Source organism: Leuresthes tenuis, unplaced genomic scaffold (genome assembly GCF_036924035.1).
Source record: "Leuresthes tenuis unplaced genomic scaffold, fLeuTen1.0.hap1 SCAF_7, whole genome shotgun sequence".
NCBI classification, from domain to species: domain Eukaryota; kingdom Metazoa; phylum Chordata; class Actinopteri; order Atheriniformes; family Atherinopsidae; genus Leuresthes; species Leuresthes tenuis.
This window is the reverse complement of record NW_027325361.1, coordinates 4,388,497-4,415,747: the sequence shown is the minus strand read 5'-3', so window position 1 is coordinate 4,415,747 and position 27,251 is coordinate 4,388,497. Positions and strand designations below refer to the sequence as shown.

The following is a 27,251-nucleotide window of genomic DNA, read 5'->3' as shown; positions in this document are numbered from 1 at the left end:
GTTTTTGCTGAGGTGTGTGTGGACGTATGTGTGTGTCAGAGGCAGACGCAGCATTTTAAAGCTTGTGCTTCAGCACAAACGGAGCTGTGCTAGCTAACCATCAGCGCTTTACCAGCAGCATCCAGTTCTGAAGGGAGGTGTCAAACCGCCTCCCCCCTCCTGTCCCGGCCGGGAGCTCCCTCACTCCTTCTCCACTCCTTCTCCTCGCCCTCCCACACACCTCCCTGTGGCCCTGCAGCCAGGCAGATTGATGAAGGAGAAGCTGTCAATAAGAAAAGAGGCCACGCAGAGGCTCAAACAAACTGCTGTTAGAGACACAAACTAACAAGCCTCAGGCCAAGGCCTCTTCTTCTGTGTTGTTCTTCTTCTGTGGTCTTCAACGTCGGCTTTTTAGCAGCTCAAAGAGTCCTTTTATCATGCACGTCACAGATTTCACCTTCCTCAGCACTTTGCATGCAGGTGATGTTTGCTCAGCCACTCTGAGTGTGAGTGTGTATTGTAGTGTGTATGTTGCTGATGTGTATGTGTGTGCGTTCTCTTAAACCAACCTGCTGACAGAAGGTCTGTCCTGTATAGATACAGAGCGCTGAGAGCATTTCTGAACTTGAAAAGACGTCTTCAAAGTTTACACTGACATAAGTGTGCACATTTACACTCTTGCTCAGCTCCTGCATGTACACATCGCCTCAGTGTGTATTTTAGCTGCAGGCTGAGCTATAGCTACACATCAGGGTTAAATCTGGATTTCAGCATACACACAGACATTAAAGAAAAGGCCTCTGGATGATGTTCTGCTGGGCCTGTTAGGATAGATTTTCTGCAAAAAGTTCCTTAGAAAAGATGCATCCACATCACTTAAACAAAAATGTAACTTTTTCTCACCTCTATGCCCAGCATGACCCGTTTATCCATCAGTCTGTTTTACATGATCTGTGGTGGCTGAAGTGTCTGCCACAGCTAAATGATCCCAGGTGAGCCTCCAGATTAGTGGAGAAGTCCCCACTGACAGGGTTTGTGACGTCATTCATTCATCATCATGCAAACAGATATGCCTCTAGTTCTGAAAAATAATTGAGGGACATAAAAAATAGTCAAGTTGGATTTTTTCACCTGATGTTTACGTCGGCCTTGAGACAATAACTCTGTATCAAGTTGTTTTTCATTCACACATGAACGAAAGGAAAGACTCAAATTGATAACGTTTCATGAGAGTATTGTGCGTGGAACTGGGCTTTTACGACTGCGGTTTCGTCACATAACTGAGAACTTTCCTAAAGTCTGTGAGCTTTAGCGAAAGAGTAACAGTGAAGAACAGTTACATTAATGAATAGAATGATGAGTGTAGGCCCACAAAGAGGAGAAATGAGCTGTGGAAACAGAAGCTGCTGAGTGTTCCGTCCAGCATGTTGTCATGCAGGTCCGTGTGTCCTGTGACCTTAGATGCTGCCCATGATTAGTTTTTATGAGGCCTAATGAATGCTTATGCAGTCTCTGACCAGCTCTGATTAATATTGATGAGATACTGGAATTGCTGACAAGCTGCTTTCCAGAAAGACTTGATTATGACCCTGTGCATGTTAACACACAAGTGGGTTTGAAGAAGGATGAGAGGGACAGTCAGGTGGGGCCTTCGATCAGAGTGTAACATCACACACTGTAAATCACATCACAGTGCAGAAAATGACTGCAGTCAATTTTGAATCCAAACCTTTTCATGTCCCTCGCAGGACTACATCACGTTTGGTTGCAAAGTGTTTGAACATAAGCACATCTTAAGTTAGATTTGCAGCTCAAACTGAGGATTGCAATTACGAGAGGTGTAAAGATTCACAGAAAGCACAATTCTTAAAATTAAAGATGTAATAACGTTGATATCCTGATCCCTGGATTTAATTAAATGTACCACAAACTGATTGCTAGCTATAAATTCTCCACACAGTTAACGCCAGATTTCCACTGAGCATGGACTTTACATTATTTAAACTGTGTATCAGCCAGTCCGTTCACGAGATGCCCCACTCAGACCTAGCAGTGAAAGCAGCTTATGTACACACCCACCACCATTGCTAAAACAAATACGGCATGGCCAGTGATGCTCCACGCTTCACGAATGCCCAATAAAACTGTTCCACAGAAAGAAAACTTATTCACACATGGAAAACATTCCCAGGAGTGGACGTCCCAACAAGTTCAGACCGTGCAATGCTCAGAGAAACTGCAAAATACCAAAGGGCTACAATCTCAGACTCTACAGGCCTCAGTTAGCATGTTAAAGGTTAAAGTTCATGACAGGACAGTTAGGAAAAGACTGAACAAGGACGGCTTGTTTGGAAGGGCTGCAGGAGAAAGCCTCTTCTCTCTAAAAAGAACATGGCAGCACAGCTTAGGTTTGCAAAGCTGCATCTGAACAAACCACAAAACTCAAATGTGAGGCCATCTGTCCAACGACTAAAGCTTTTTAAAGAGAAAGCTGAAAGGATGAGACATGGGACTAGCTTCACATTAGCCCATTAGCCTCTTTCTGTGCATGACGAAATAAATGGATGTACTTCATAAGAGGCAGAAAATGCATTAATAATCTCAGTTGACTCATCTCGTTCAGGTGAGAGTACAGCTGTCACTCATTTGCAGCACCTGGCTTTAGCCCCGCCTTCAATAATTCAGGAAAATGGAACGTAGAAATGGACTGTCCCCATTAGAGAGCTGTAGTGCATCACATTTAAACCCAGACTGGATGTATTAATCAGTAGCTCTCTGGTTTGTTAAATAAAGCTTCTTCTCTTTTAAAAACACAACACAAACATCATGTTCCTACACACGGACTGGAGGAATGTCCCGGTCCATCAGCTGTTTGGGGCTCAGTCTTTGTTACAAAGACGAAACCAATAAAAACATAACTTGGAATTTAAAAGACATAACAGTAAAGGTGGAGTGACAGGTGTGAAAAAGGAAGGCCTGAATAATTCAATGAGGGGTTTGCAAGACCTCTTCTCTGTTAATAACCCTTTCCTTCGTCGTCATCTTCTAGCGTGGTGCCAGATTTTCTCAGTAATATGATGGTTTTAGTCACATTTAATCATTTGAATGTGTTAATAAGTCTAATTATTGAGTTTTAAATTGGTTTCTGTTTGGCTTCCACAAACCCTTCTAGAAAGACGTCTAATTCCTAATGAAGCAGTACAGGTGATGAACTCAGATTTTCACACATTCCTTCTGTATTTTAGCTTAGTTTTTCTTTAATAAATAATTCAACTACAATACGTTCTTCATCTGAGATTAAACTTTAAGATCCTAAATATAAGATCTGGTGATGATTTCTTTTGATTGTGTTCCGATTAATAAAAACTTGGAGTACTCTTTAGTTCACATCACTGTATGTTTACTTTAAAATGGCACTAAGATATAATGTCAGATGTCGAGAATAAGAACATTTTCATCGTCTATTTTAAAAGATATGTTTATCTGGACTTAAATTAAGCAACTTTATAATGTATCGATGTCATATCAGTCAACATTAGCACAAAAACAATAAATGTGTGTGTGTGTGTGTGAGTGTTTGAGGGGTGTCATTCCCAGCTGGAGTGACAGCTATCTCCTTGGTAACTCAGCACCTTTCCACAGTCTTGCTCCTGAAGTTGACCTCCTACTGGGTGTACTGACACCCCCATCACACCTAATCCCACCCCACACACACACACACACACACACACACACACACACACACACACACACACACACACACACACACACAGCTGCTTGTTTCATTTATATTTAATCAGAACTGGTTCTATGACGTACAGTATCAGACCAGATGAGGAACATCCCATGTGCGCTGCACAGAGGTTGATCGCTAACCTACCAACTACAAAACAGATACACTCACCCAATCACACACACTTATGTACATATTAGGACTTTTCCCTTTGCTAAACACGTCCCTCTATTGACCTAATATCACTCCATTCAGTTTGATCATCTCTCTTGGATTAATACACGCAGATAGATTGACATACAATAGTCTATGTCTTATTATTTCATCAAAAGGAGATCATTCATGTTAATGATTGTAATTTCTCACCTTGCTGAGACAGATTGGTGTTTATTTCCACCTGTCACATGTTGATTGTCTATGCATCCATCCATCCCTCCATCCATTTTCTGCAGCTCATCCAGGACCAGGTTGTGGAGGCAACAGTCTGAGCAGAGATCCCGAACCTTCCTCCCCCAAAACACCTCCTCCACCACGTATGTGGGGACATCAAGGCACAATTTAAGCTGATTGGTCAAAACAACTCAGACTACAGACAGAAACCAAAGAGCTTTGAGTAAAAACATCTCTGCTTTCCCTATAGATTCTTCATATTTATGTGCATTCATCCTATTGCAACGCCTTGTTGCACCAGGCTGACATACACATGTATATCAAAGGCAAATATATCTCAGTATATCGTGGTACAAATCATTAATAGGTCTGGCTTCTCCAAACATATGGGAGCACCTTTCCAAATCATATATTATCTAAAATGTGCTACAGATATTTTCCTATCATTTGGAGTCCTCTGATAAAACTTTTGATGTTGCAGAACATATCACTGTGTTTGTCATCTCACAAGATACCTTTTGTCCTTGTTGGACATTTTCTCGATCCACGCTTTGTCTTGAATGTAGTAAAACAGACGGATATATACGGCGAATTCAGGGATGCAGGTTGAGAAACAGGCACCATCTCAAGCACATATAAGACTGTCAAGTTCAAGTTGTTTGGCGTGAACTTTGAGTAGAATAAGAGACTTTTAGAACAATAGTGAAACACTCTCGCACAAAGCTTAAAAATAGATTAATAGCTTAAAGAACACAAACTCCTCAGACTTTACTGCACAGATTTTACAGTGTAGTTAGTATTACATCTCTAGTTGTCTTGACAGCAGCCCTGCATGCTCCACCATGTTGTCCTTCCATCGACTCTACACTTGTTCCCCATGCGCTGTCACTCATTGGGCTCTCTTGTTACACAACTGTGGAGAGCCGGTGGTCTGACAGGATGTGGAAGATGAATTTTTCTCATCAGGAGCAGGGTGAGCTCCTTCTCCAGGGGGAATTCCTGCACACTCCCCTCCTGACAGGTTTGATGAATCTCCACTAACCCTGTTCTCTGGACGCAAAACCAGAGGTTTTAACCAAACGCACCACTGCTCGGTTGTTGAGCGAGGTTAGAAACAAATACCGTGGAGCATTTCAGCTCCAACCCAGCTTGGTCTGGCAGATTTGCTCAAAGCCAACAGAATCCCAGCAAGAAAACGTATTCTGATCTTTTATTAAAATATTACACATTTACTGCATCCAGACTTTTACTTAAATAGAAATAAACTGTAAACGTTTGTGCACTAATGCTTTCAGAACATTTATATCATCAGTGACCGCTGCACAGCTACATTAAAGGCCAGAACTCCTGTGGAGCAGTGTTTAAAATCACAACAGCTAACAGCTCAAATCTCATATCTTACTTATGATGGCTGGTGTTCAGTTTCACTAGATCACATCTGTCTGCAAAAGGCACAAAAACATTTTAGTTTGAGGGCATCCGTATCTCTGCAGGGGTCAGGAGCTTGTTTTCATTACACAAAACTAAAAGCTGCAACCTACAAATACAGATTAAAAAAATCTTAACAACTTACAAGCTACTTCCACGTAATATTCTAAGTTTGTAAGTCTCACTATTGACAGCTAAGGAGCTGAACTTTGCTCAAAGCCAGGCAGATGATGTAAAGGATGTTAAATAGCTGCAGCATCAAGCAACATTATTTCCCATAAACGCTTATGCTGAGATATTTGGATTCATTTTAGCTGCATGTTTGGACACCAGTTATAAATTTCCTCACTTGCTGAGATTTTATTTGTTAGCATTGTTTAGCAGTAAATTGGGCAACTTATAGACATTTTTGACCGCACACAAAAAGATGTGCAAACCGCCTGATTATTTAAGGCATTGTAAAAACGTACTACTTTCCCCAGTTACTATGTAGAATAGTAACACAACCGTCTGTTGAAAGAAATGCAAGACAGAGTAGAAAATAGTGTAGAATTAAATCATTATAAGAAACTGTGTGTTTTGCTTAACTTAGAATGTGAACTTTATATCCTATCCTATGATCCTTATCTACCTTATATTATGCTTTGAATATAAAGACAGAAATGGGCTGAAAATTATTGCTAATAAAATTAAATAATATGATTGTACTGATTTGGACCAATCGATAGTTCTCATTCCCAGGGTGTGAAATACTGCTGTTCTGTTGAGGCCACTGGTGTCTTTAAGATTCACACAGGGTGTACTTTGGCAACAGTGCACTGATGTGCCGGCTGTAGTGGTGTTACATTGCAATCATAATGTTAACCTGCAGCAATGAGTAATGAAGTGAAAATAAGTTTCACAATGTTTACCTGATGTGTTAAAAAAAAACACCCAGTTCTGACTACAAAGGCAAAGGAGGAGTTTCAGACACAGTGAGGTTGTAATATTTGGCATGAGCTCCTTTATTCTCCAACACAGTCTGAACCCTCTGAGACAAGCTTTCTGTCATTTCTTTAAGGAGTCTTCAGGAATAGTTCTCCAGGCTTCTTGAAGGACATCCCAAAGCTCTTCTTTGGATGTGGGCTGCCTTTTGTTCCGTTCTCTGTCAGATGATCCCACACTGCTTCAATAATGTTGAGGTCCGGGCTCTGGGGAGGATTCATCCCTCCATAAGACCTGTTGCCACTGATTTTCAGTCCACTTCTTGTGTCATTTGGCATAGCTCAGCCTTTTCTCCCTGTTTCCCTTCCTTAAGAACGGCTTCTTGACAGCCACCCTTCCATGGAGACCATTTCTGATGAGGCTTGGGCCAACAGTAGATGGATCAGCTGAAGGTCCAGATGCATCTCTCAGGTCCTGTCAGGTCTTTGCTGGATTTTTTCCTCTTTCTTAAGGACATCACTTTCAGATCCTGTTCATCTGCTGTAGATAGTTTTTTAGGCCTGACACTTCTTCTTTTGTCCTCCACTTGTCCAGTTTCCTCAAATGTTTTAAGGACACACTGCACACCATGCTGAGATATGCCAAGTTTTCAGCTAATAGCTCTTTGGGAATCACCTTGTTGCTGCAGAAATCCTATTTTCTGTCTGTCAAACTGTGTTATCTTTGCTGTTTTTCATAGATGCAACTAAAGAAATTAGAACAAATTATATGTATTTGTGACAGGCTGCATGTAAAGTGGCTAAAGATCCAGTTAAAATGGCTTCTTTGCTAAGTTGTCTGTTATGTGTCGACACAACACTGGTTCATCCCTTGAGTTAGGAGCCTTTTTTCTGCCTGAATGATTGTGAGTTTTAAATGGCTTAACAAACAAAAAACACACTTCACTGAAATTTTCTGAGGTACAAGGACCGGACTGAAAATGTGTGAAAAAGCAGCCAATGTCCAAAGAAGAACTTTGAAAGCCCTTCAGAAAGCCTGGAGAACTATTGTTCAAGACCACTTTAACAACTGGCTGCTTGGAAAGAATACTTAAAGTTAGGGCTGAACCAAGATTTTTGCACAGCACTATACATTTATTTCTGTGATGTCACATGAGTTAATGTTTACCGGGGATGAATCTGAGAACGACGATGCTTTGCCTAAGTTTAGACATGTAATTAGCAGCAACAACTGAAACACACGTCCATCTCTGACAGAGGCAGAGTTTCACTTCAGGTAAAGTAGGTACCGAGTTTTAAGGAGGAAAATGAACACAAAGAAATGGAATGTGAGTCCAGGTCATACCTCAGCAATAAAATGCTAGCATGGTCCATTACCATCACACTTCTCTGTTATCATTATTGTTGAGTCATGCTGAGATAAAATTAGGTTTGTAAATCTTAGTGCCTAGCATGCTGTTTTCCTGTGCTGATGAAGAGGTAGATGATTCGAACGACAACATGAGGTTTGAGTTGAGCAATCCTCAGCTGTTGTTTCATCTCATCAGCATTTAGGAGGCAGAACTAGAACAGAGCTTAGACAAGGTGAAAGGTAGAGTGATTATAACTTAGGCTGAATTTTGTGTAAAAATCTCTGTGAGTATGACATGGGAGCTGTAGTATTCATATGGTATTAATAGGGCTGTGTGGTTCTTAATTAATTAAATCTGGATAAAGTAGGATGATCTCTAAAGGCTAGAACAACAGTTTAGACACAAGCTGGCAAGGTCAGAAACTTTGTTTGACCAAAGATGTTTGAAGGTGTGTCAGCAAAAACAGTCACTGCTGGAAAGGAACTACTTTTTCTGTTTGAGTAAATCTACTTAATTATTTCCCCATTTTGCCAGAATCCAAGAAGTGAAAGTGAGAAAGCACAAGGAAATTCTTATTTTTATCACATTCTCAAACATTTATGCAGTGTAATACTAATCTGAGGCACCGATCTCCACCCAATACTGTAGTTCTGCCTCGTCAGAGCTTTTTGGTTTCTGACAGCTACATTTCACCTCAACACTAAGAGTGCAGACCTTTTCCTCACACCTGAAACGAATGGGAATCCTAATCTAACCTTAAACAAAACTCTGCATTTTGTTGTAAAGGAACAGAAGCATTATCTGAATTTTGACCTTAAATCTTTTCTGCAATAAAGGCCATGTAAAATTAATCCATGTAAACAGGGCTGGGTGAGTGGACTGTGGAGGATGACTTATTCATGGCAGCCTACCTGACCCAGACCTGCAAGCAGAAGGAGTGGGGGGTAATGTTTGTCCAACTGCTCATCAGGCCGATGCCGTGTTAAACATGCTCGATTGCTGATCTGAACTACCAAGGAGAAGTGGTGTCAATATGAATATAAACTGTAGGAGGTTATGCTTGGGATGAGCAACTGTCGAGTCTGAGACGCCACAGGAAGGAGAGAGGATGATTATTTTCTACTGCAGGGTCAGGGAAATGAGCCTTCTGCTGTGTCAAATCATAGTCACTGAGCACTTTATTAGTAACACCCTTCCACACGTGTTGTTGTGCAGTTATCCAGTCGAGCAGTCAACACTGTAATGCATTCAGTCATGTCAAAAATGTTCATACAATTCTGATGTTTTACACATTAAGATAGAGTAGAAAAGAACGAAATCCTCCAGTCCTTATCAGGTCTTAAAATGAGGGAACTACAACCTCGGATGGTCAGTAACACCTGACGTTTTACACTGTGTCATTATTCAGTGAACAAAAACTGAGACAAAATACAGAGGTAGTCTGTGAAAAACTAGACTTTAATCCTTCCATAAGAATTAAGAGGGTAAGTAGCAGCCAAGTGCTGCTGATCAATGCTCTGATTAATTGATCATCAGTAAGTGTGAGCAGCTCTATAAAAGTTCTGTCAGTTTACTGCTCTGCAGCATTCAGGTGTGTGTTAACACAATGCCAAGGAGGAAAGACATCAGCAATGATCTTAGAGAAGCAACTGTTGCTGCCCATCAATCTGGGAGGGGTTATATGGCCATTTCCAAACTATCTGGAGTCCATCATTCTACAGAGAGAAAGATTATTCACAAGTGGAAAACATTCAGGACAGCTGTCAATCCTCCCAGGAGTGGAAGTCCCAGCAAGTTCACCCCAAGGTGAAAAAGCCCAGAGCTACATCTCAGACTCTACAGGCCTCAGTTAGCATGTTAAAGGTTAAAGGTCATGACAGCACAGTTAGAAAAAGACTGAACAAGGATGGCTTGTTTGGAAGGGCTGCAGGAGAAAGCCTCTTCTCTCTAAAAAGACCATGGCAGCACAGCTTAGGTTTGCAAAGCTGCATCTGAACAAAGCTCAAGACTTCTGGAACAATGTCCTTTGGACAGACCAGACCAAAGTGGAGATGTTTGGTCATAATGCACAGCAGCACGTTTGGAGGAAACCAAACACAGCATATCAGCACAAACACCTCATACCAGCTGTCAAGCACGGTGGTGGAGGGCTGATGATCTGGGCTGGTTCTGCAGCCACAGGACCTGGGCACCTTGCAGTCATTGAGTCCACCATGAACTCCTCTGGATACCAAAGTATTCTAGAGTCAAATGTGAGGCCATCTGTCCCACAGCTAAAGCTGGGCTGAAACTGGCTCATCAACAGGACAATGATCCCAAACACAGCAGCAGATCTACAGCAGAATGTGTGAAAAAGAAAAGAATCAAGGTGTTGCAATGGTCCAGTCAGAGTCCAGACCTCAGCCTGACTGAAATGCTGTGGTGGGACCTTAAGAGAGCTGTGCAGAAACCAAAGCTGCAAACCTCAATGAGCTGAAGCAACGCTGGAAGGAGGAGTGGGCGAAGATTCCTCCACAACAATGTGAGAGACTGATAACGTCACAGAAAACCATCACTTTAACATTATTGTTGAATCATGGGGTTCATTTAGTTTTTAACACACTGCTTCTGCATTTTGTCTGAGTTTTTGTTAAATAAATAATGACATAGTGTAATATGCTGTGCTGTGTTGGTTAAAAAAAAATGGAACAGCAGAATTTAAAACCTTAAATTCATAGATGAGGAACTTTCTTTTTCACATGACTGTATAAAACCTGCAGATACAGGACAGGAGCTGCAGCTCATGTTCAATAAAAAACAAGAATGGGGGAAAAAATGATCTCATGAACTTCGAGTAATAAATGTGAAACTGCGGATATCCTGGAATTTCCACAGAAGTCTCAAGAGTTTTCTTGGAATGATGCATAAAGCAGAAAAAATCCAGTGAACTTTTACAAGTGTGCTGAGGAAAGCACATACAACACATCCAACCTTGTGGATAGTTGGCCGAACCAGAAGACGAGCACATCAGGTTCCAGTCCAATAACAGAAATCAGAGGCCTCGGTGGAAACAGGCTCATCAAAACCAGACAACTGAAGACTGAAATAATCTATCCGTTTATGCTGATACTGCAGAGGGTAGATAAGAAACATGAATCTGTGCAGCCAACCTCCTTCATAAAAACACGAGACAGCATGTGACATAAGTGCTCTTTTGATTAGATTCAAATATATTCTTGATTGAGTTTTCAGGTCAGAGCTCGTTTACATCCGAGACATCCGCCTCTCCTTGATGTAAGGGTTAAGATGATTCATAAAAACAGGTTTAAAGTAATAACACTGTCATGTAGGTGGAAAGGATGTCTTTGCGCAAAAACTGGAGGAAAACCTGAACTCAAAAATTGAGTAAGACAGTGAACTAACAGTGGGAAAAAAACAATAAGTCTCACAAAAACCACATCAACAGCAGTGAAGGTAGAGAACGTTATCTGGCCCCAAACTGCCAACATCTCTCACCACAAAAAAAACTGTAAATAAAAAGGCAACATGTCAGACAAGTAGCTCCTGTCTTCCACTAACTCCCTTTACTTTCTCTCTGTTTCTACCTCCTCGTCTCTTCTGTCACCGAGCGAGGGCTGCCATGACAGTTTCAGCACTCTGTTTCCGTCTCCTCCGTACGCCGCTGGCAGCGCTGAGTCTGCACTCCTTCACCACATTCACTTCTTCATTCTGTTTATTTCTCCGAGTCTTTGCCTTCCTGCAGAACTCCATAATAAACAGGCTGAATGAGGACACGCCTTTACAAGGCAGAGGCTTTGAGTGTACCCCAGTTTAAGTTACAAGGCAGAAGAAAGACGTTATGCCACCGCTTTTTGTTACTCTGAAAGTCTTTGTCACACAGTTTGCTTGAATTTAGAAGCTTTTTCTCTTCACCAGCTTCAATACTCGTATTCTAAATCTACCTAAGACAAACTTTTAGAGACAGAATTCAAACTTTTACCACTACAAGAACTAGACTTCAGAAGCTATCAGCACTGATCATCTGTTCAAGAATGCTCAGTGTTTTCCTTGTTCTCAGCTGGCCTTTGGTCGTCAGCGTAGAAAATGGCCCAAAAATTTGTTCCATGCAGCAACAAGAAGGTTGAAAGTTAAATGTTTTAAACACCCACTACAACAGCATCTCTGCCAGTCTTGTTGTGCTGCAACACAAATGCATAATGTATCTCCCCAACAGTTCAGTTGCCCAAATGAATTATGGACACAATTTCTTTCGATGTCTTTAAAACAAAAGAGCCTGTAGTCATCAGCCGAGCTTGTTTCAGGCATGTTTCCACTGATGGTTTAAAGACAACAAACAAGTGTCACCAGACAGTGATGGTACAGGCTTCGTTGCTCATGATTGTATTCAGTAAAAGTAGGTGTCCTAGCAGGAAACAATCCCCAAGGAAGAAAAAGGAAATGACAGTAACTGCTGTGGACATCCAGCACCTCTGGAAGTACTTTTATCCCTGGGAATATCTGAGGTATTAAATTTGGGAAGAGAAGTGGGTTTATTGTTTGCCAACTCAGACCAGAAAGTCATTTTAATCTTTAGTCGGTCAGAAGAGATTCGTCTTCTTTGAAAAAAACGGCTCAAGTCTGTACATTAGCATCTTTTGCACATTAGTGGAAGTTTGTTTCAATCATCTCTTCTTTTTAATCCATCCATTTTCTGTACCCACTTAATCCAGTTCAGGGTTGCTGGGGGAGTCTATCCCAGACACCAGTCCATCACAGTTCAGAGCTACTGTAGAAATATGGTCGGTGCAAATATAGCTGTCCTGCAATGTAGAAAGTATTACTGTTAGACACTACACTCTTATGCACCAGAGTAAATGACAGCGGACATGGTCAGGGCGTGTTTTAACAGAACTGGTTTCTCTTCACATTGAGCCTGCAGGAGATAAAGAGTTGCTTTTCTTTTTCAGCTTGTCGGAGGTTTGATTTGACTGTCCTTTTCGCATGATAAGCATGACAAAGCCAAGTTAACAAACAGCCCACAGAGTCAGTCTGTCTGGAAGGAGGTACCTCATGAACGTGCATCGGTCTGGACAGCGTTAGTCTGCCTCTGGGTCCAGATCCTCGGTGTCTGTGTCAGGCTCAGTGACACCTCCGTCACTTCGGCTGTGCAGCTGCACTGTGTTTGCCATGCGAGTGCCTGCGTGGCACTTTGCGGTACGGTGGGTGACAGGATGTATGACAGCGGGCAGTGCGGTACTGGCACTCCCCTGTCATCTGTGAGAGATCCACCCTCAGGACTGAAGCGGAGTCCTTCTGAAGTCAAAACTGTTGTGGAGTCGCACACAGTCTGAACTTGGCTTATGCGGCTTTACTTTCACACTGTCATGGTAAGAGATAACAGCTGACTGAGCAGCTGAGAATACTGTCAGCTGAGCGGTGATTAATTTGACTGAAGAGGAAATACTGAAAATACTGGAATAACTAATATTGTCAGGAAGAAGGTTAAGGTTGGCATATAGTTCTCCAAAAATACAGACAAAGATAAAAGTACAACAGTAAGCCTTGTCTTGCTAATTGTTCTGGTTAGTACAATCTGTTATACGTCGGTTATGTCACTGACTGCAATCGTTTCTTGTCCGCTTTTCAACATAGAATAAGTTAAAGGAAAAAGTCCAGTTCAAGAAAAACATCTCAGCCAATCATGGGAGTTGGCCAGAATATACCAAGGTTAGGCAATTAGAATCATTTCTGCTTGAATATTTAGAGAAACAACAAGGAAGTTCGATTATTAGTTGTTATTAGTTATTATTAGTTATTTGAAAAATATTCAGTACTGTGAAAAAGTTTTATGGACAAACCATTTACAAATTAATTATAAATACTTTTTTGTTTGTGCCACTCTGTAGAGTCTTGTATTTTCATTATTTACAGCAAATACGGGAACAAAAAAACCCAATAATTTACATTTTCAAAGCAGGAGACAAACTGTGAAAAGATACAGATTAATTCAGACGATTGAAGCTTCAGTCTTCACGATTGTTTGAGATAACTGCAAAAAAACGCAAAGCTATCAGTTATCAGCTGCCACACCTCAACTTTTGTGCTCTGAGCAGTGGCAGGTATGTGATTACATGTCATGTTTCTCGGCCTTGTGGTTAAGGCTGCACAACCACATTCAGGGATGAAAGAATAGGAGGAAGGAGGTCATATTCAGGAGATATCGGCCTTTAAATTCAGTTTGACACCCAAAAGAAACCTGCGCAAGCAAACAGAGAAGCCGATGGTGGGAACCTTCTGTTTCTGAGGTGACTGCACCACAGAGCCACCCATATATAGGAGGGACCAGTTTTTTTCTATATTAAGAACAAACGTGATGCTATTAAACGGTAGAATTTATCTCATCTCAACTCTTTCAAATTAGCTGCTTTGGTACATTAAATGTGTGGGTTTCGTGGGCGATGTATCAAGTGAAGACTGAGCAAATGTGAGGGCAGTGTTTGTGATGGTGTGTGTATGAGGGCGTGCATGTGCTTGGTGCAGGCTGTGAGTCTGTGGTGTGGCTTCAGGCCAGGCTGAGTGGAATAATTGATTGCCGATTGACCCTCCACTGCCACTGCGGACAGTCCTCTCCACTGCATTACTGCACGGACTCATCTGATCAACGGTGTGTGTGCAGCCTCACAGCTGTGTGATTCTGTATACCAACCAGCCACAACATTTAAAAACCGCAGACAGATCAAGTGAATAACATTGATCATTTTGTTTCACTAGCACTTATCAAGGGTTGGGAAATATCAATATACAGTTCTTGAATTTGATGTATTGGAAAAACGGGCCGAATAAAGATTTCAGTAACTTTGAAAAGAGCAGAGCTGTGACGACTAGACGACTGGGTCAGAACATCCCCCAAACAGCAGGTCTTGAGGGGTTTTCAGTGTATTCTTCTTAGAAAAAGAGGTCCAAAAAACAAGAGGGCACAATCTTTACTGATGCAAGTGAAAAGGGGAAGACTGGCCCATGTGATCAGGTAACAAAAACAGTGCCCATGCTCTGCTCATATAAAGGTTCAAACTTCTATTTTAGGAGTTTACTTGAGCGGGTTTACATGCTTTATTGTCCGTTAACCTTATTATCTTAACCAAACGGTACATTACTGCAGCACCTTTCTTCTCCATTTTAGTTTCTGTCTCTTTAAGACTCAAATATGGCACCGGGTGATTGTGGAAGTTTAGGAGCTGTATCTTCTGTGGGATGGAATAGTTTAGTTAGACTTTGGTCTTTGTAAAACTGCGGTTATTGGAGAAAATCTATGGAATTACCCTGAAGTAAAAGGAAAAACCCAGAAAGCAAACTGCCTGTTGGAGACTGTATATGAAGCTTGGCAATGTGATGCAATGCTGTAACAGCTAATGTTTTATATTGTGTTCTTTGTTGGGATCATTTCAATACTGTTAATGACAATACAACAGCTTAAACAATATTTTTCACAGTCATCCACTTCTGCTGGAGAAAGGACTCGCGTTATTGGTCCGTTCACATATCCGAGCAGGAAAAAACGAGCAGCAGCATCTTCTTACTGATAGAAAAAGTGAAACTGTGCAACACCTTGTTGTTTGCTGGAACACTATCTTGCTATCTTGTAAGGACCTCTGCCCTAGTACCACTGTGCTATTAGTTTTTGTTTTGTTTGACTAAAAGTAGTCAAATCTGGAAGAAAAGGGAATATACGGAGAAAGAAGACAGACCTTACTAGGTGAAATTAAATTGTGCCGCTGAGTACAAGATCCACTAATTAAGAATCAGGCAATGTGCTAAAATCGGACCCTTTTTTGGTCAATTTATACACATTATGATACTTTGATTTGGGCGGGTTTCAGTGAGCGGTAGAAATGGACTGACATGTGATTTTAGAGGTTAATCTTACAGCCTGAGTGTAGAAACACTGTTCTGAGGTTAGAATGAACTTCTCAGCCTCAGAACAAGCAAAAATAAATGAACTGTGGCTTCATATTCTCTATAGTTTCCCTGTGTCGAGGCAGAATCAGGCGCGTCCAATGAAATAAAGACACATTGCTTTGATATCAGCTGTGAAAAAGTTTTCCAGCATTCTGAAATTGTTGATGCTGGCTCCAGATTTGTTCATTCTGATAATCTTATTTAAAGCTAAAACGAACTGACGTTAATGTCAGTGATAACAAACATGGAGCTTTGTGCAAAACACAAGACAGTTGGAAGTTGTTGGCAAAGCTTCCAACAAAATGCATTTTATTACGTATTTTAACCCCGAAGCAGGAAGTTTTCCGAACTTTAACCCATTAAGGCTTCATGTAGCATGTCTGCTGTTACCTTTTAAGTCTTATTCCAAAGCATAATAATTATCATAATGAGAAAAAACAAGATAAACAGTCTAACAGAGCCAGAACCATCAGTGATACTGGCTTCAACTGACTTCTTTGTCGGCGTCACATCTCAGGCCCCGAGGCAACAGTCCAGGCATTCATGTGGGTGTTAAGTCTGACATGTGCCCCCCGCCTGATCATTACTGCAGACCACCTACATCCCGTCATCCCTTCATTCCCTGCTGGAAGGGGCAGGATAACGCTCCCTGCCACACTACAAAGTACACAGTATTAAACTAGGTAGTTTTATTGTTGTGGTTGATCAGCGGACATGGTAGTTGTGAATGTCTGTCATTTTTTTACCACAAACCGAAGTTCAAACCAGCAACCAACATGGAAACAAAAAGGCCTGTGTGACCTGTGTCGCAATAAAACTGAATGAAAAACAAAGAGTTTCTCATTTCTGATTGAAATGCTGAATCACTGACACTCACAGAGCTAAGGAAGTGAAGCATGAAGGGAAGTGATAGTGGCGTTTTGAGGGATTCAGCAGGAACTCGACCCCTCATTAAAAGGTTGACTCAGTAAATCATCCCGTGATCAACAGAAAACAAAATAACACGAGGGGAATCTCTCTTTGAGTAGATTCCTGCCAGCAAATTATGAGCTGAAACTGCTCCTGATGACAAATATGAGTTGTAAAAAGCACAAAAACAATCAATTAATCCTGAATTATAAAATAAATGGTAACACCTATTCTGCTTAAACTCTTTGAAGAGGGTATCTGGAGGTAATTCTCCCTTTGTGGCATAGTTTAAATGTCTTATTTCCCACTTTCAGGTAACAAGTATGCTGTTTTCTGTGATTTACACCCCCCCTCCTCCTGTTTTAAGATCAGCACATCATCCCACCGGTCTCATTTGTTTGTTTGTTTGTTTGCCAGTTAGTTTATTACTGTATTTTCAAAGCATAGGACAAGGTTAGATTTGCTGTTTGGGCATATTTTCTCCTGTGATAGCATGTTTGAATTTGTCCACTCAGCATGCAGCATGTCAGGGTGTGCGTGTGTGTTTCTCGGTGTGTGTGTGACAGTGTGGTGCCGGTGGAGGCAGGGCATGCAGCTCAGTCAGGGGTCGCAGCAGCAGTATGGCGCCAACGGTGCCAAATTGCTTTCCTGGGCGTGTCGGGCGGGGACCAGCACGGTGAGCCTCCATCACCTCCCCCACTGTGGAGGCTCCTGGCCCCCGGGTCACTAACTCCATCACCAGATCAGGAGTAATAATTATTAATACCCCGTGAGTGTTAACAGCACGCAGGTGATTTATCAAAAATGTCGATTACATTTTGCGCAGGGTGACAACTTTTAAAAGCTGAGCAGGTCCCCCGGGAGCAGCTCCAACTGGAGCGCAAACACGTATCTGCTGGACAGCTATTAGGTTTCTGCTAAATGAAAAATAAAAACACAAATGCCTTAAGATGTTTTTGAAGGACAGATGCTCACAATTTCAATTGATCGTGAAGCAGCAACAAGCATGACCAGATGAAAGTTTGTGAACCCTGATCAGCACTACAGAATTACCAAGTGTCACATAAGGAGTGAGCAGATCTACATACTGACGCCAAATCTATGTGAATCAGTGATGTTTCAATGCCAGTCTGTGTAAAAATATTTAAAGACACTGACTGTTCACAGTGGTTTTTGAAAGCTCATCTGCATGTGAAGGTGCTGAAGCTGTGTGTCACCTCATTTGAATAATTAGATACAAAACTGTTCTCGTTCTCAAATACTCTGGTTCAGTGGGACACCAAAGTGTTTGTTCACAAGCTGTCGTTTGGATTCAATGCTCTGACACACAGGCCAGGGAAAAATAAACTGTGCATTAGAAATGGTAAGTTAACATCTGTGTGGTCAACGCTCAAAGAGGAAAGAAATAGATCTAGAACAGCTAAATACAGTGTATAAGCTGAAGGTGATGCAGAGGCCTGAAATCCTGCAATGTTTTCTTTATTTCTTCCTAGTTGGGGATCAGAAGTTCAAAGTTCCCAGATGTTACATTATGCAAGTTGAAAAGTGATGCTGCAGGGTACCGACTGTGTCAGTCCTGATGAATCAGCAGCACATGACACAGTCTGCAGGAACAGGTGACTGACATAAAAATTGGTGATTTATTGATCTGTCAGAATAGCTTCGAGTTACATCAACACATCTTGGAGTAAGCAAGCCACTTAGGAAACATTTTACATGTCACTTATACACATTTTATACACAAGTTTATGTGCATCTTTTTACGCCGTTAAAAATAACACACCAAATAGTTGGGAGATGTCTTGTGGTGTTATGCTGATCATTATGTGCATGGGAGGCTTCACATCACACTTCGAAGTACCACATTTATGGATACAAAGACAGCTCGTACATCCACCATAAACACAGAAACCTCCCTCGCTTTTTTTATCTGCTTAATGTTCAAACTAACATCGACCTTAGGTACAGTTTGTTTAATTAAACATGAGCTAATACTTTCTCCCAAGTCATCTTTTAAACTTAACATCCATCAATTTTCTACAGACGCTTTATCCAGTTCAGGGTCGCGGGGGGGTGGAGCCTATCCCAGCTGCTTTTGGGCGACACCGCGGACGGGTTACAAGTCCGTCACAGGGCTTAAACCCAACATTTAAGGGAAAATAGAACAAAGACAACTCATCAAATGTTAAACCTGAGAAATGTTGTTCTTTTTAAATGCAATGCTGGTACACATAGAACTCTTTTATTCTTTTCCTCTTTCGCCTGCCTGCCGGGACAACTCAGCCTCATCCTCATTCTTGTTCATATAAGTTTTTTTTATTTTTATAAAACTTCATTAGTGGATGAATTAAGTTCACTGATGAGGGTTTTCAGAAGGATTCGTGAGCTCATGCAGAGAATTCCACTTAAGAATCACACCTGTCTGTTTTCAGCATTGTCCCTTCTGCACAGATATCTCTGATAGTCTTCATCTCTTTATAATTTGATGTACCCTTTATAAGGAAATCCACAAATTCCTTCCATCCTGACACTGATTGAAGTCATGCTTTTATTGTCTTTAAGTGCTCAACCTTTTTCCCATCTCCACCTCTGAAAGACTGCACTTTCCATGTAACAGACCATTTGCCAGTTAATGTGACTACAGTGAAATGTTTTAAGTGCTTTTGAAGCATAACTTTGTTTCTTGTCATTAGTGTCACCAAACTTTTCTGAAAACATGTTCGGTGCCAGTTAGTAGAAAATGACTGTGTTCTTTTTTTAAAACATATTTGTATAAGAACTCCATTTTAAAGACTCTTTAAATAGAGAGCACAGTCACCTGTGAGCAGGGATTCTCTGAACATTCAGCCTTTTTAGTATAAAATTAGCTATTTATTTCCCATGTTGAATTTCAGAGGAGCGGTTTATTTGATGTGGAAGACAAATGACCTTTTAAAAAAAGAGCCATCCATAGAATACCGAATACACTGAAACCACGTCAAGAGCATCTGTTCCACTATGACTTGGTTGAAATCTATTAGTGTTAGCACCAACAAGCTTCTAAACCACTAACCATCATGCACATGAGCAGAGATGTAGATGCAATAGTACCGACAACATCGTGTGTGTAACGGTCAAATCTTCCAGGATAAGCTCCTTTCAGTTTGGTTAAAAAAACGTCATACATTCCTTTAACTCCTCTGTGTTTTCATCACTGCATTGTTAACCTGCTGACAGCCAGAGATGAGCTCTAAAAGTAACCCAGATCTCATATGTGAAACCTAGAGTGAGTCCACTTCAGCAGAACCTTCGAATGACTTCAGCAAGAAAAACGAGTTTCTGTGTGAAACTACCTTCAGAGACCACAACTCCAACATCACCTGCCTGAGCTGAAAACACACTTTGTGGTGCAAATACTCAAGAAAATTAACAAATGTGTCAAATTACAAAAAGACGAGCACCAAAGAGTGAACTCCAGCTGTGCCCTGGCCTGCAAAACAACAACAAAACAAAGGAGGCTGAGGTTATTATCAGGCTACCTAAAATGATGTGAATCCATCAGCTGCTCCAGTGTTTGTCTGCACTCTGTTTATGATGTGTGTGTGTGTGTGTGTGTGTGTGTGTGTGTGTGTGCGAAGGTATACTGTAGGTAAGCTGAGCCGAAGAGACGCTGACTGTGTTGAATCTCAGCAGCAGCAGCTCCAGACGCCAGAGACACACCGCACCCCCCCTCCATCTCCGTTTCTCTCCATCCCTCTTCACTCGCTTTGTTCCAGCTCGCATGGACTCTGCCCTGATTTATAGAAAGAAAAGCCCTCAGAGTAGTCATGGTGATATCTCTCTCTGCCACACACACACACACATGACACATGCCTGCCCCTGCAACACACTGCATACCCCCACAGTCTACATGTGTGTGTGTGTGTGTTGTAGGTACGCACACACACTCCGACTCTCGGTGAGGTGACGGCTGTCACACTGCTCAACGTTTCCTCTGAGTCAGCAAAAGCAGGAAGAGGAGGAGAGTGATGGAGAGGCTGAAAGGGGGTGAGAGGGGGAGGAAGAGGGGAGATTGAGGAAGAGAGATATTAAGAGAAAATTTAAATCTGAACTGAGGTAAAAGCCAAATATTTCACTCATTAAAGACTCGGCACATTAATTAGTTTGTGAAGTTGGCGAGCAGAGCTTAGACATGGACTCTAACTTTAATGCACAGCATGTCCACATTTCATGCAGGAATCTAATGGGAACTGAACGGAAATCAAATTACAATTTATTTAAATATAAGAACTGAGCAAAAGTTCTGAATCTACTGGGTTGCGATGGTTAAAAAAAGTGTGTTGCCTGATAATTAAGCAATACGATATTTACTAATCATATTCATGAAATTAAAATGTTTATAATCATCAAAAAAACAACGACTAACAGGTAAGAATGTGAAAATAGCTACTAAAACTGTGGAAGAAGAAAACAGTTTAAATGCACCTGCACATCTCAGTTACCCTCTCTCAATCAATCAAAACCCTCCAAAACACAGCCAGCACTCAAAGACAACTCATCAGACTGTCAGATTTAACATGAAACTACCTGGCAGCCGGCAGGGAAGAGGAGGGATGGATCAGATTTGTCACTAATGATGAGAAAATCTATACAGCAAATAAAGTTGGGTTTTTTTCTTAAACATTCAAGAAGTCAAATTCCAGCCGCAGACACACAAACAGGTTGGACTGAAGGTGGAAACATGCAGCTGCACAGGCTGTCCACATCACTGACCTCTCACTTGACCCGCAACACAAACGCAGCACACACACACACACTCTCCTTCAATCACACACTCATTCACGGTGAGTTATGATACGTGTTTGAAGTGAGCAGCAACCCGCCGGGCCTGACTGCGTGTCACATCAGCATCAACACGGGGTGGCATCTGTCTCAGCCCGCGCGGCTTCCCACCCTGAGAGGCGCACAAACCTCTTAATTCAGCCGATGCGCGTGCATGAGCGCGCACGCACCACACACATCGTGGACGCTGGGGGGTATCATGCAGAGATGCCCCACGGACACACTCACAACGTACAGAGAGTGAGAAGGGGGATGCTCACCTCGCTGTTTGCAGGAGGCAGCAGCCGGGCTTCATTCATCTATCACCGGCTGACGAGGGGCGCAGTGGCCCGCTGACAGGCGGCCTGAGCCGGGGCAGAGGAGGGGGCTGCCCTGTTCGCCTCCTCTGGTATTTTTCTCTCACACAGACCTGGAAATGTGGCGGTCGAAGCTGCCTCTGACCCAGCATCCTGCACTCCGCAGCGGCTCAACAGAGTCAGTGTGCCCGCTGCAGAAAGCTCCATCCCCGCCTCTGACAGCCAGTCGGAGCCTGACGGCGGTCTCTGAAAAACTGGGCTAATAATAATAACAACAATAACATCAACTGCGTTTTAAAAGAATGTGGCACTCTTATCAAGACGATGTAATTTCGTTATTTAGGAACATTTCTGAGGCATTTTGTAACATTTTAACCGAATAAATCTTTTAAGTGTAGCCTTATTTTAATAAAACATACTTGATAATTATTCATAAATTACGTTAGGAAAAAAATCCAAGATTATTTAACAGGTTATAATTTTCTTTTTACACAGATTTTTGTTTAACCAAACAGACAAAAAGCTGCGATGAAGCTCAGTCGGCCTTAAAAAAATCCAGCTGAACTGCAAATTTCTGACAGTCTGACAGAAACAATTAAGATAAAGAAACTTCGTTTTTGCTGTTGTTGTTTTGGAAGTAAAAACCTGCGCTGAAGCAATGAGGACGGCAGTAGTCTGCAAGTTTGGGACAGAACTTTTTATTAAACATTATGAAAACAAGATTTTCAACAACGTTCCACTTTGTAGGTTTTTCACTTGTTGACACGTCAGGACACGTTCATTGAATAAATATAGAAATTATATGTACAGATATACATTTACAGCACTGTGCAGAAGTTTGTTTCATTGTTTCAGTTTAGTTCATGTCAGGATTCTTTTAGAGATGTTGCTTTCAGGGACAGTTGGTAAAATACGAAGTTTGATCAAAGCCAAATAATAATAATAATAATAATAATAATAAAACAAAGAGAAGATAATTAGTTGTTCGTCTAGATGAAATAAATAAATACTGGTGAGGGAAATGTTATTTTAACCGATCTCTAGAACTGAATCAAATTGTTGCTTTTGTTAAATTTTCTCATTCATGTTTTGTATTCTTCTAACAATTTTATCCAAACGTCACATTTCGTCTGCAACAGGTTGACTAAGCATCGGACACTTCTGCACAATATTGCACATATATCTAGGCAGCAGAAAACACATGAACCAGGGATTTCTTGTTGACAGAAAAATGCATCGAGTTATTCCAATTACAGTCAGCTACCACCAGGCAAACTCTCCTCTTTTCTAACAATCAAGCGTCCTATGAGATGGTGTTAAGACACCGGGCTGCAGAAAAATCCACAGGCCGGCAAAATTTTCTCTACGAGTATTTAAAGTTAAAAAAAAAAAAAAGGAAAATTGAAAAGTCTTTAATCATCAGATTGGTGCATAGAGTTTTAGCAGCGAATGCAGTCCTTGTCCATCCAATAAATGAAGATCAAATTTACATCCAGGTTTTTAAGAGAGTAACAGATCAAAGGTCCTAAAAACTAAACGTTTGTCCAGTTTGATCTCTTCTTAGTGCAGTACAGGCTTGCCTTTGACATTACACATGTTCAGTAGGAGGAGGATACCATAGACAATTTGCATGCTGTAACATACAAACATTTGTATTAAGACATTTCGAATAATCCAAGCAACAAAAGCTTTAAAAAGAGAGAAGGTAAAATAACACAGTTAACTGTTTTTCTCTACACATTATGTACAGGTGGAAATAAATACAGTCTAAAATCTGGCTCAGTTAATCTCTTTTTGTCGTTTTTCTTTTCTTTTTAAAACAATAGAAAAATTGATTGAAAATAGCAGTTAAAGACGCATCCAGTTTTTCGCAGTTTAGCAGATTGTTTTGCGTTTTAGTCCGCAGTCTTTGCACCTCTCAGGGGTTTGAAGGTGTGTGTGTGGGGAGGGGGGGGGGTCATTTTTGTTGCTTTTCTGCATACCCAGGCCTTACTGATGGCGAAGGAGGGAGGGAGGAAGAGAACCATGGGTCATGCTTTCCATACATGTGGAAGGATCTGGGAGATGAGTGGGGGGGAGGGGGGGTTACCATACATGTCCTGCATGCAGGGTTGCAAATAGGGACGGAGAACTATTACACTTGCATTATTAAAAGGTTTCTGCATCGCAGCGCACCTCTCTGTCACAGAAACAGTCTTTTGAGCTTTCTGCAGCTTGAGGAAAGGCGGCGTGTTGCTTCTTCTGCAGTTCACACAGACTTTTAAAAATGCATTCTTTGCCTCATTTGAAGACAAAATCATCGCTTTTTCTGAATTAAGACAGTCACCTCACATGTCATATTGGTTCAGTAAGACTCCTGACAAGAGAAAAGCCTACAGGCTAAGTGATCCCATGTGCCCGCCTGACAGTTTGCAGCGGGCTTACAGAAGTTTAGCCGACCCATCGTTAAGACTTACAAATATTACGCACCTAATTTTTAGGCCTATTTGATAATATGTTGAGCTTTAAAGTCTTTTCTGTAGAGGGAATAACTGTAAACAAAACACAAACGCAGAAAAATATAAATTAATGTCACAAGAGTGTTTAGGTGGGGTGTAATTTAGAGTCTATGCTACAAACATGAGTCTCTCACATGAAGAACTCGGGGTTGGCCTGTTTCCCGGATGGATCTCTCGTGTTCGCGGGCCCACCGGCATTGTAGGTCCGGCTGGCCAGCTTCTCGTACTTCTCCTTGTATAGATCCCTCTCCTTGACAAGGCGCGCCACGTCCTGCTTCAGCTGCTCCACCTGGTTCTGAAGGGTGCACTTCTCGCTCTCCAACATGTGCCTCTGCTGCACGCGCTTGAAGCGGCAGGACTGCGCGTAGCCCCGGTTCTTCAGGGTGCGTCTTTTCTGCTTCAGGCGGATCACCTCCTCTTTGCTGAAGCCCCGCAGCTGCCGGTTCAGCTCCCGCACCGTCATGCTGACCAGCTGCTCGTCCGAGAACCGGTCCTCCAGGCGGGCGTGGTGGCCGTGGTGATGGTGATGGTGGTGGTGATGGGGTTGGTGATGGTGGGCGGCCGAGGCCGTGGACAGGTCCTCCCCAACGTACTGCTGCCCACGGAAGCCCTCGTAGGCCTGGTGGTGGTGGTGATGGTGGTGCGCGTTGCCGATAAGGGCCTCCACCGCGTCCTCCGGGGTCAGGTTGAGCGCCTCCGGGTTGATGTGGTGCTGATAGCTGGGGATCCAGTACAGGTCCTCCAGCTGAGGCTTGTTCGCGTTGCTGTGATTGTTGTTGACGCTGCTGTTGTTGCTATTGCCGCTGCTGTTGACGCCGCTTGCGAGGCCCTGGTTGGGCTGCGCGCCAGGGCTCGGGGCGCAGAAGCTGGGCGAGGAAGGCACGGAAGAGCAGGGTGTGCTGATCGGGGTGGAAGAGAGGGAGCCGGACGGGAGGCGGTGGCAGTAGCGGTCGGCCTCCGGCGGCTCCTTTTTGACCTCAAACTTCATCAGGTCAAAGTCATTGACGTACTCGATGGCCAGAGGGCTGTTGGGCAGCTCTGCGCTCATGGCGAGGTCGGTGGCCATGTCAGTCCATGCGACGACTCCTGCCCTCACAGCCAAACCGACCGCGGGCAGCTCTCTCGGGTACAGATTGCGAAGAGGAATAAACGCCTGTATGGTGTATATATAGGCACACGCACACACCCGGTGCGTGGAGCTGCTGCAGGGCCAGTAGGTGGGAGGAGAAACTTATTAAGGCTGCTCGTTCCTAAGACAACTTCTATATATAGTGGCGTGAATATACGTATGCATGTAAATGAACTTGTACACCTGCCAGTTTGACTCCGCTCGCTGCTCTTGTTGACAACTTATCCCTGGTCAGATGAGCGCTTTAATACCAGGAGCCTCGGAGCGGCTGAAACTCGAGCCCAGTGAATTTGGAGACACCAACCTGTCTTGTCCTCGCTTCACCTCTGCAGCCCACTTGCCTCCTTGTGATTTACTTTCCTCGGCTCTGCTCGATCAAGTAACGCCAAAAGATTTTTTTCTCCTCCGTTCGGTGCGTTATAAATACTTTGCAAGCATCCTTCTTTGCTTCCTGCAGTTCACAACTTGATCACAAAGTCACTGCAGCATGGCCTGGATTTAAAGTTTCTCACACAGTCACACTGAGCGGTATGAGGCAGAAACAGAGCGCTGCGTGCGTAAAGGTGTGCCAGCTGTCCCAGGAATCCAAAGATGGAATGAGTTTGAGATGAAGCTGAAGTTGCTGCTCTTACTTGGAGAGACAAAAAGGCTGATCCCTTGTTGATGTGGTCACTCCATGTGTTTGACTTAAGGATCGTCTGCTCACACGCTCGGTCCCCTCTCACCGGGTCGCGCTGTTGTGACCTTACGTGTTGAATGATTGTGAAATTTTACACAAGAGGTGTTAAATTCCAGTTTGTTTTGTCTCCAACAATGTTCTTACTGCTTCTGAAAGCTTCACGGTGAAACCACGCAGTGACACCGAGGCGCTGGAAGGCAGGCACTTATAAAGACAGCGGTCCCCCCCACCCCTCCGACCCTCCCACACAGAGGTGTGACGGGCCAATGGGAGGAGACCCCAGCCGTGTATTTGCATTCTCTTCAGCGAAGCCTCTGCTCCGGCAGCTGGTGGGGTCGGCCGAGGAGAGCCGAGCTGAGCCGAGCGGAGAGAAGCGTTCAGGGAGAACAGGTGCAGCAGATCCCCCCCTCTAGTGACCGAGCAAACGCTACTGCACGGCGGAGTAAGATGAGAGCTGCGGGAGTTTCTCGGAGAGAAAAAATGTTTACTCGGAACAGAGAAACACTCGTTTAGAACCCGGGTGTCAGTTATGTTAAGACGCTGTCTGTATTCAGACACCAATGCAAAGAAAATGACTCCCAGGCTTTATAAATGTACTGATATACACCAACAACATGTTTATATGAAGGAAAACTTATGAAGGAAAAATTAGTCTCAGTATATTTTAGACTGAAGGTTTTTTATGTCGTTGTATGTCAACCAACTTAAAAGTTTTAAAAATATGTATTTTTAAAAACCTAAAAGGTTTAGATCCTATGATGCAGCTTGTTTTTGCAAATCATGAATAATATCACATTGTGTAACCTAGAAATATGTTTGTTTTAGTTATTGATCATAGTTATATTTCCATATTTGAGAATATTGACTAAATTGCTGTTCTGTGACCCCTGAAAAAACAGACCTGTTTGTGGTAAAATAATTCGACCTGATTGGAAAAAGCTAAACACAGACAAAATGTTTTTAAAAAATGGACAGAAATGTGAACAAACTAAGAAAAAAAGAAATTTCAAAACGATGAAAAAGAACCAGCTAGACTGGAGGTATGCTATTGCGCAGGCGCACCTCAAATGTAAAGGTCTTATTTTGGTTTCACGTAAAGAGGTTAAACTTACGAAATAAACAAAGTTCGGTCATTTTAAGTGTATTGAAAATAGCTTTTTATGTCCATTTATCTCCTTT

The 27,251-nt window shown here is 42.4% G+C and overlaps 1 protein-coding gene across 1 annotated transcript; it reads right to left on the bottom strand.

Annotated features, from left to right (window-relative positions):
• Positions 1-22,448: 22,448 nt before the first annotated feature.
• Positions 22,449-26,232, bottom strand: mafaa (MAF bZIP transcription factor Aa). Its single transcript, XM_072388955.1, has one exon. It carries the CDS (start codon positions 25,328-25,330, stop codon positions 24,395-24,397), a length of 936 nt encoding a protein of 311 aa, XP_072245056.1. The 5' UTR covers positions 25,331-26,232; the 3' UTR covers positions 22,449-24,394.
• Between the last annotated feature and the right edge of the window lie 1,019 nt (positions 26,233-27,251).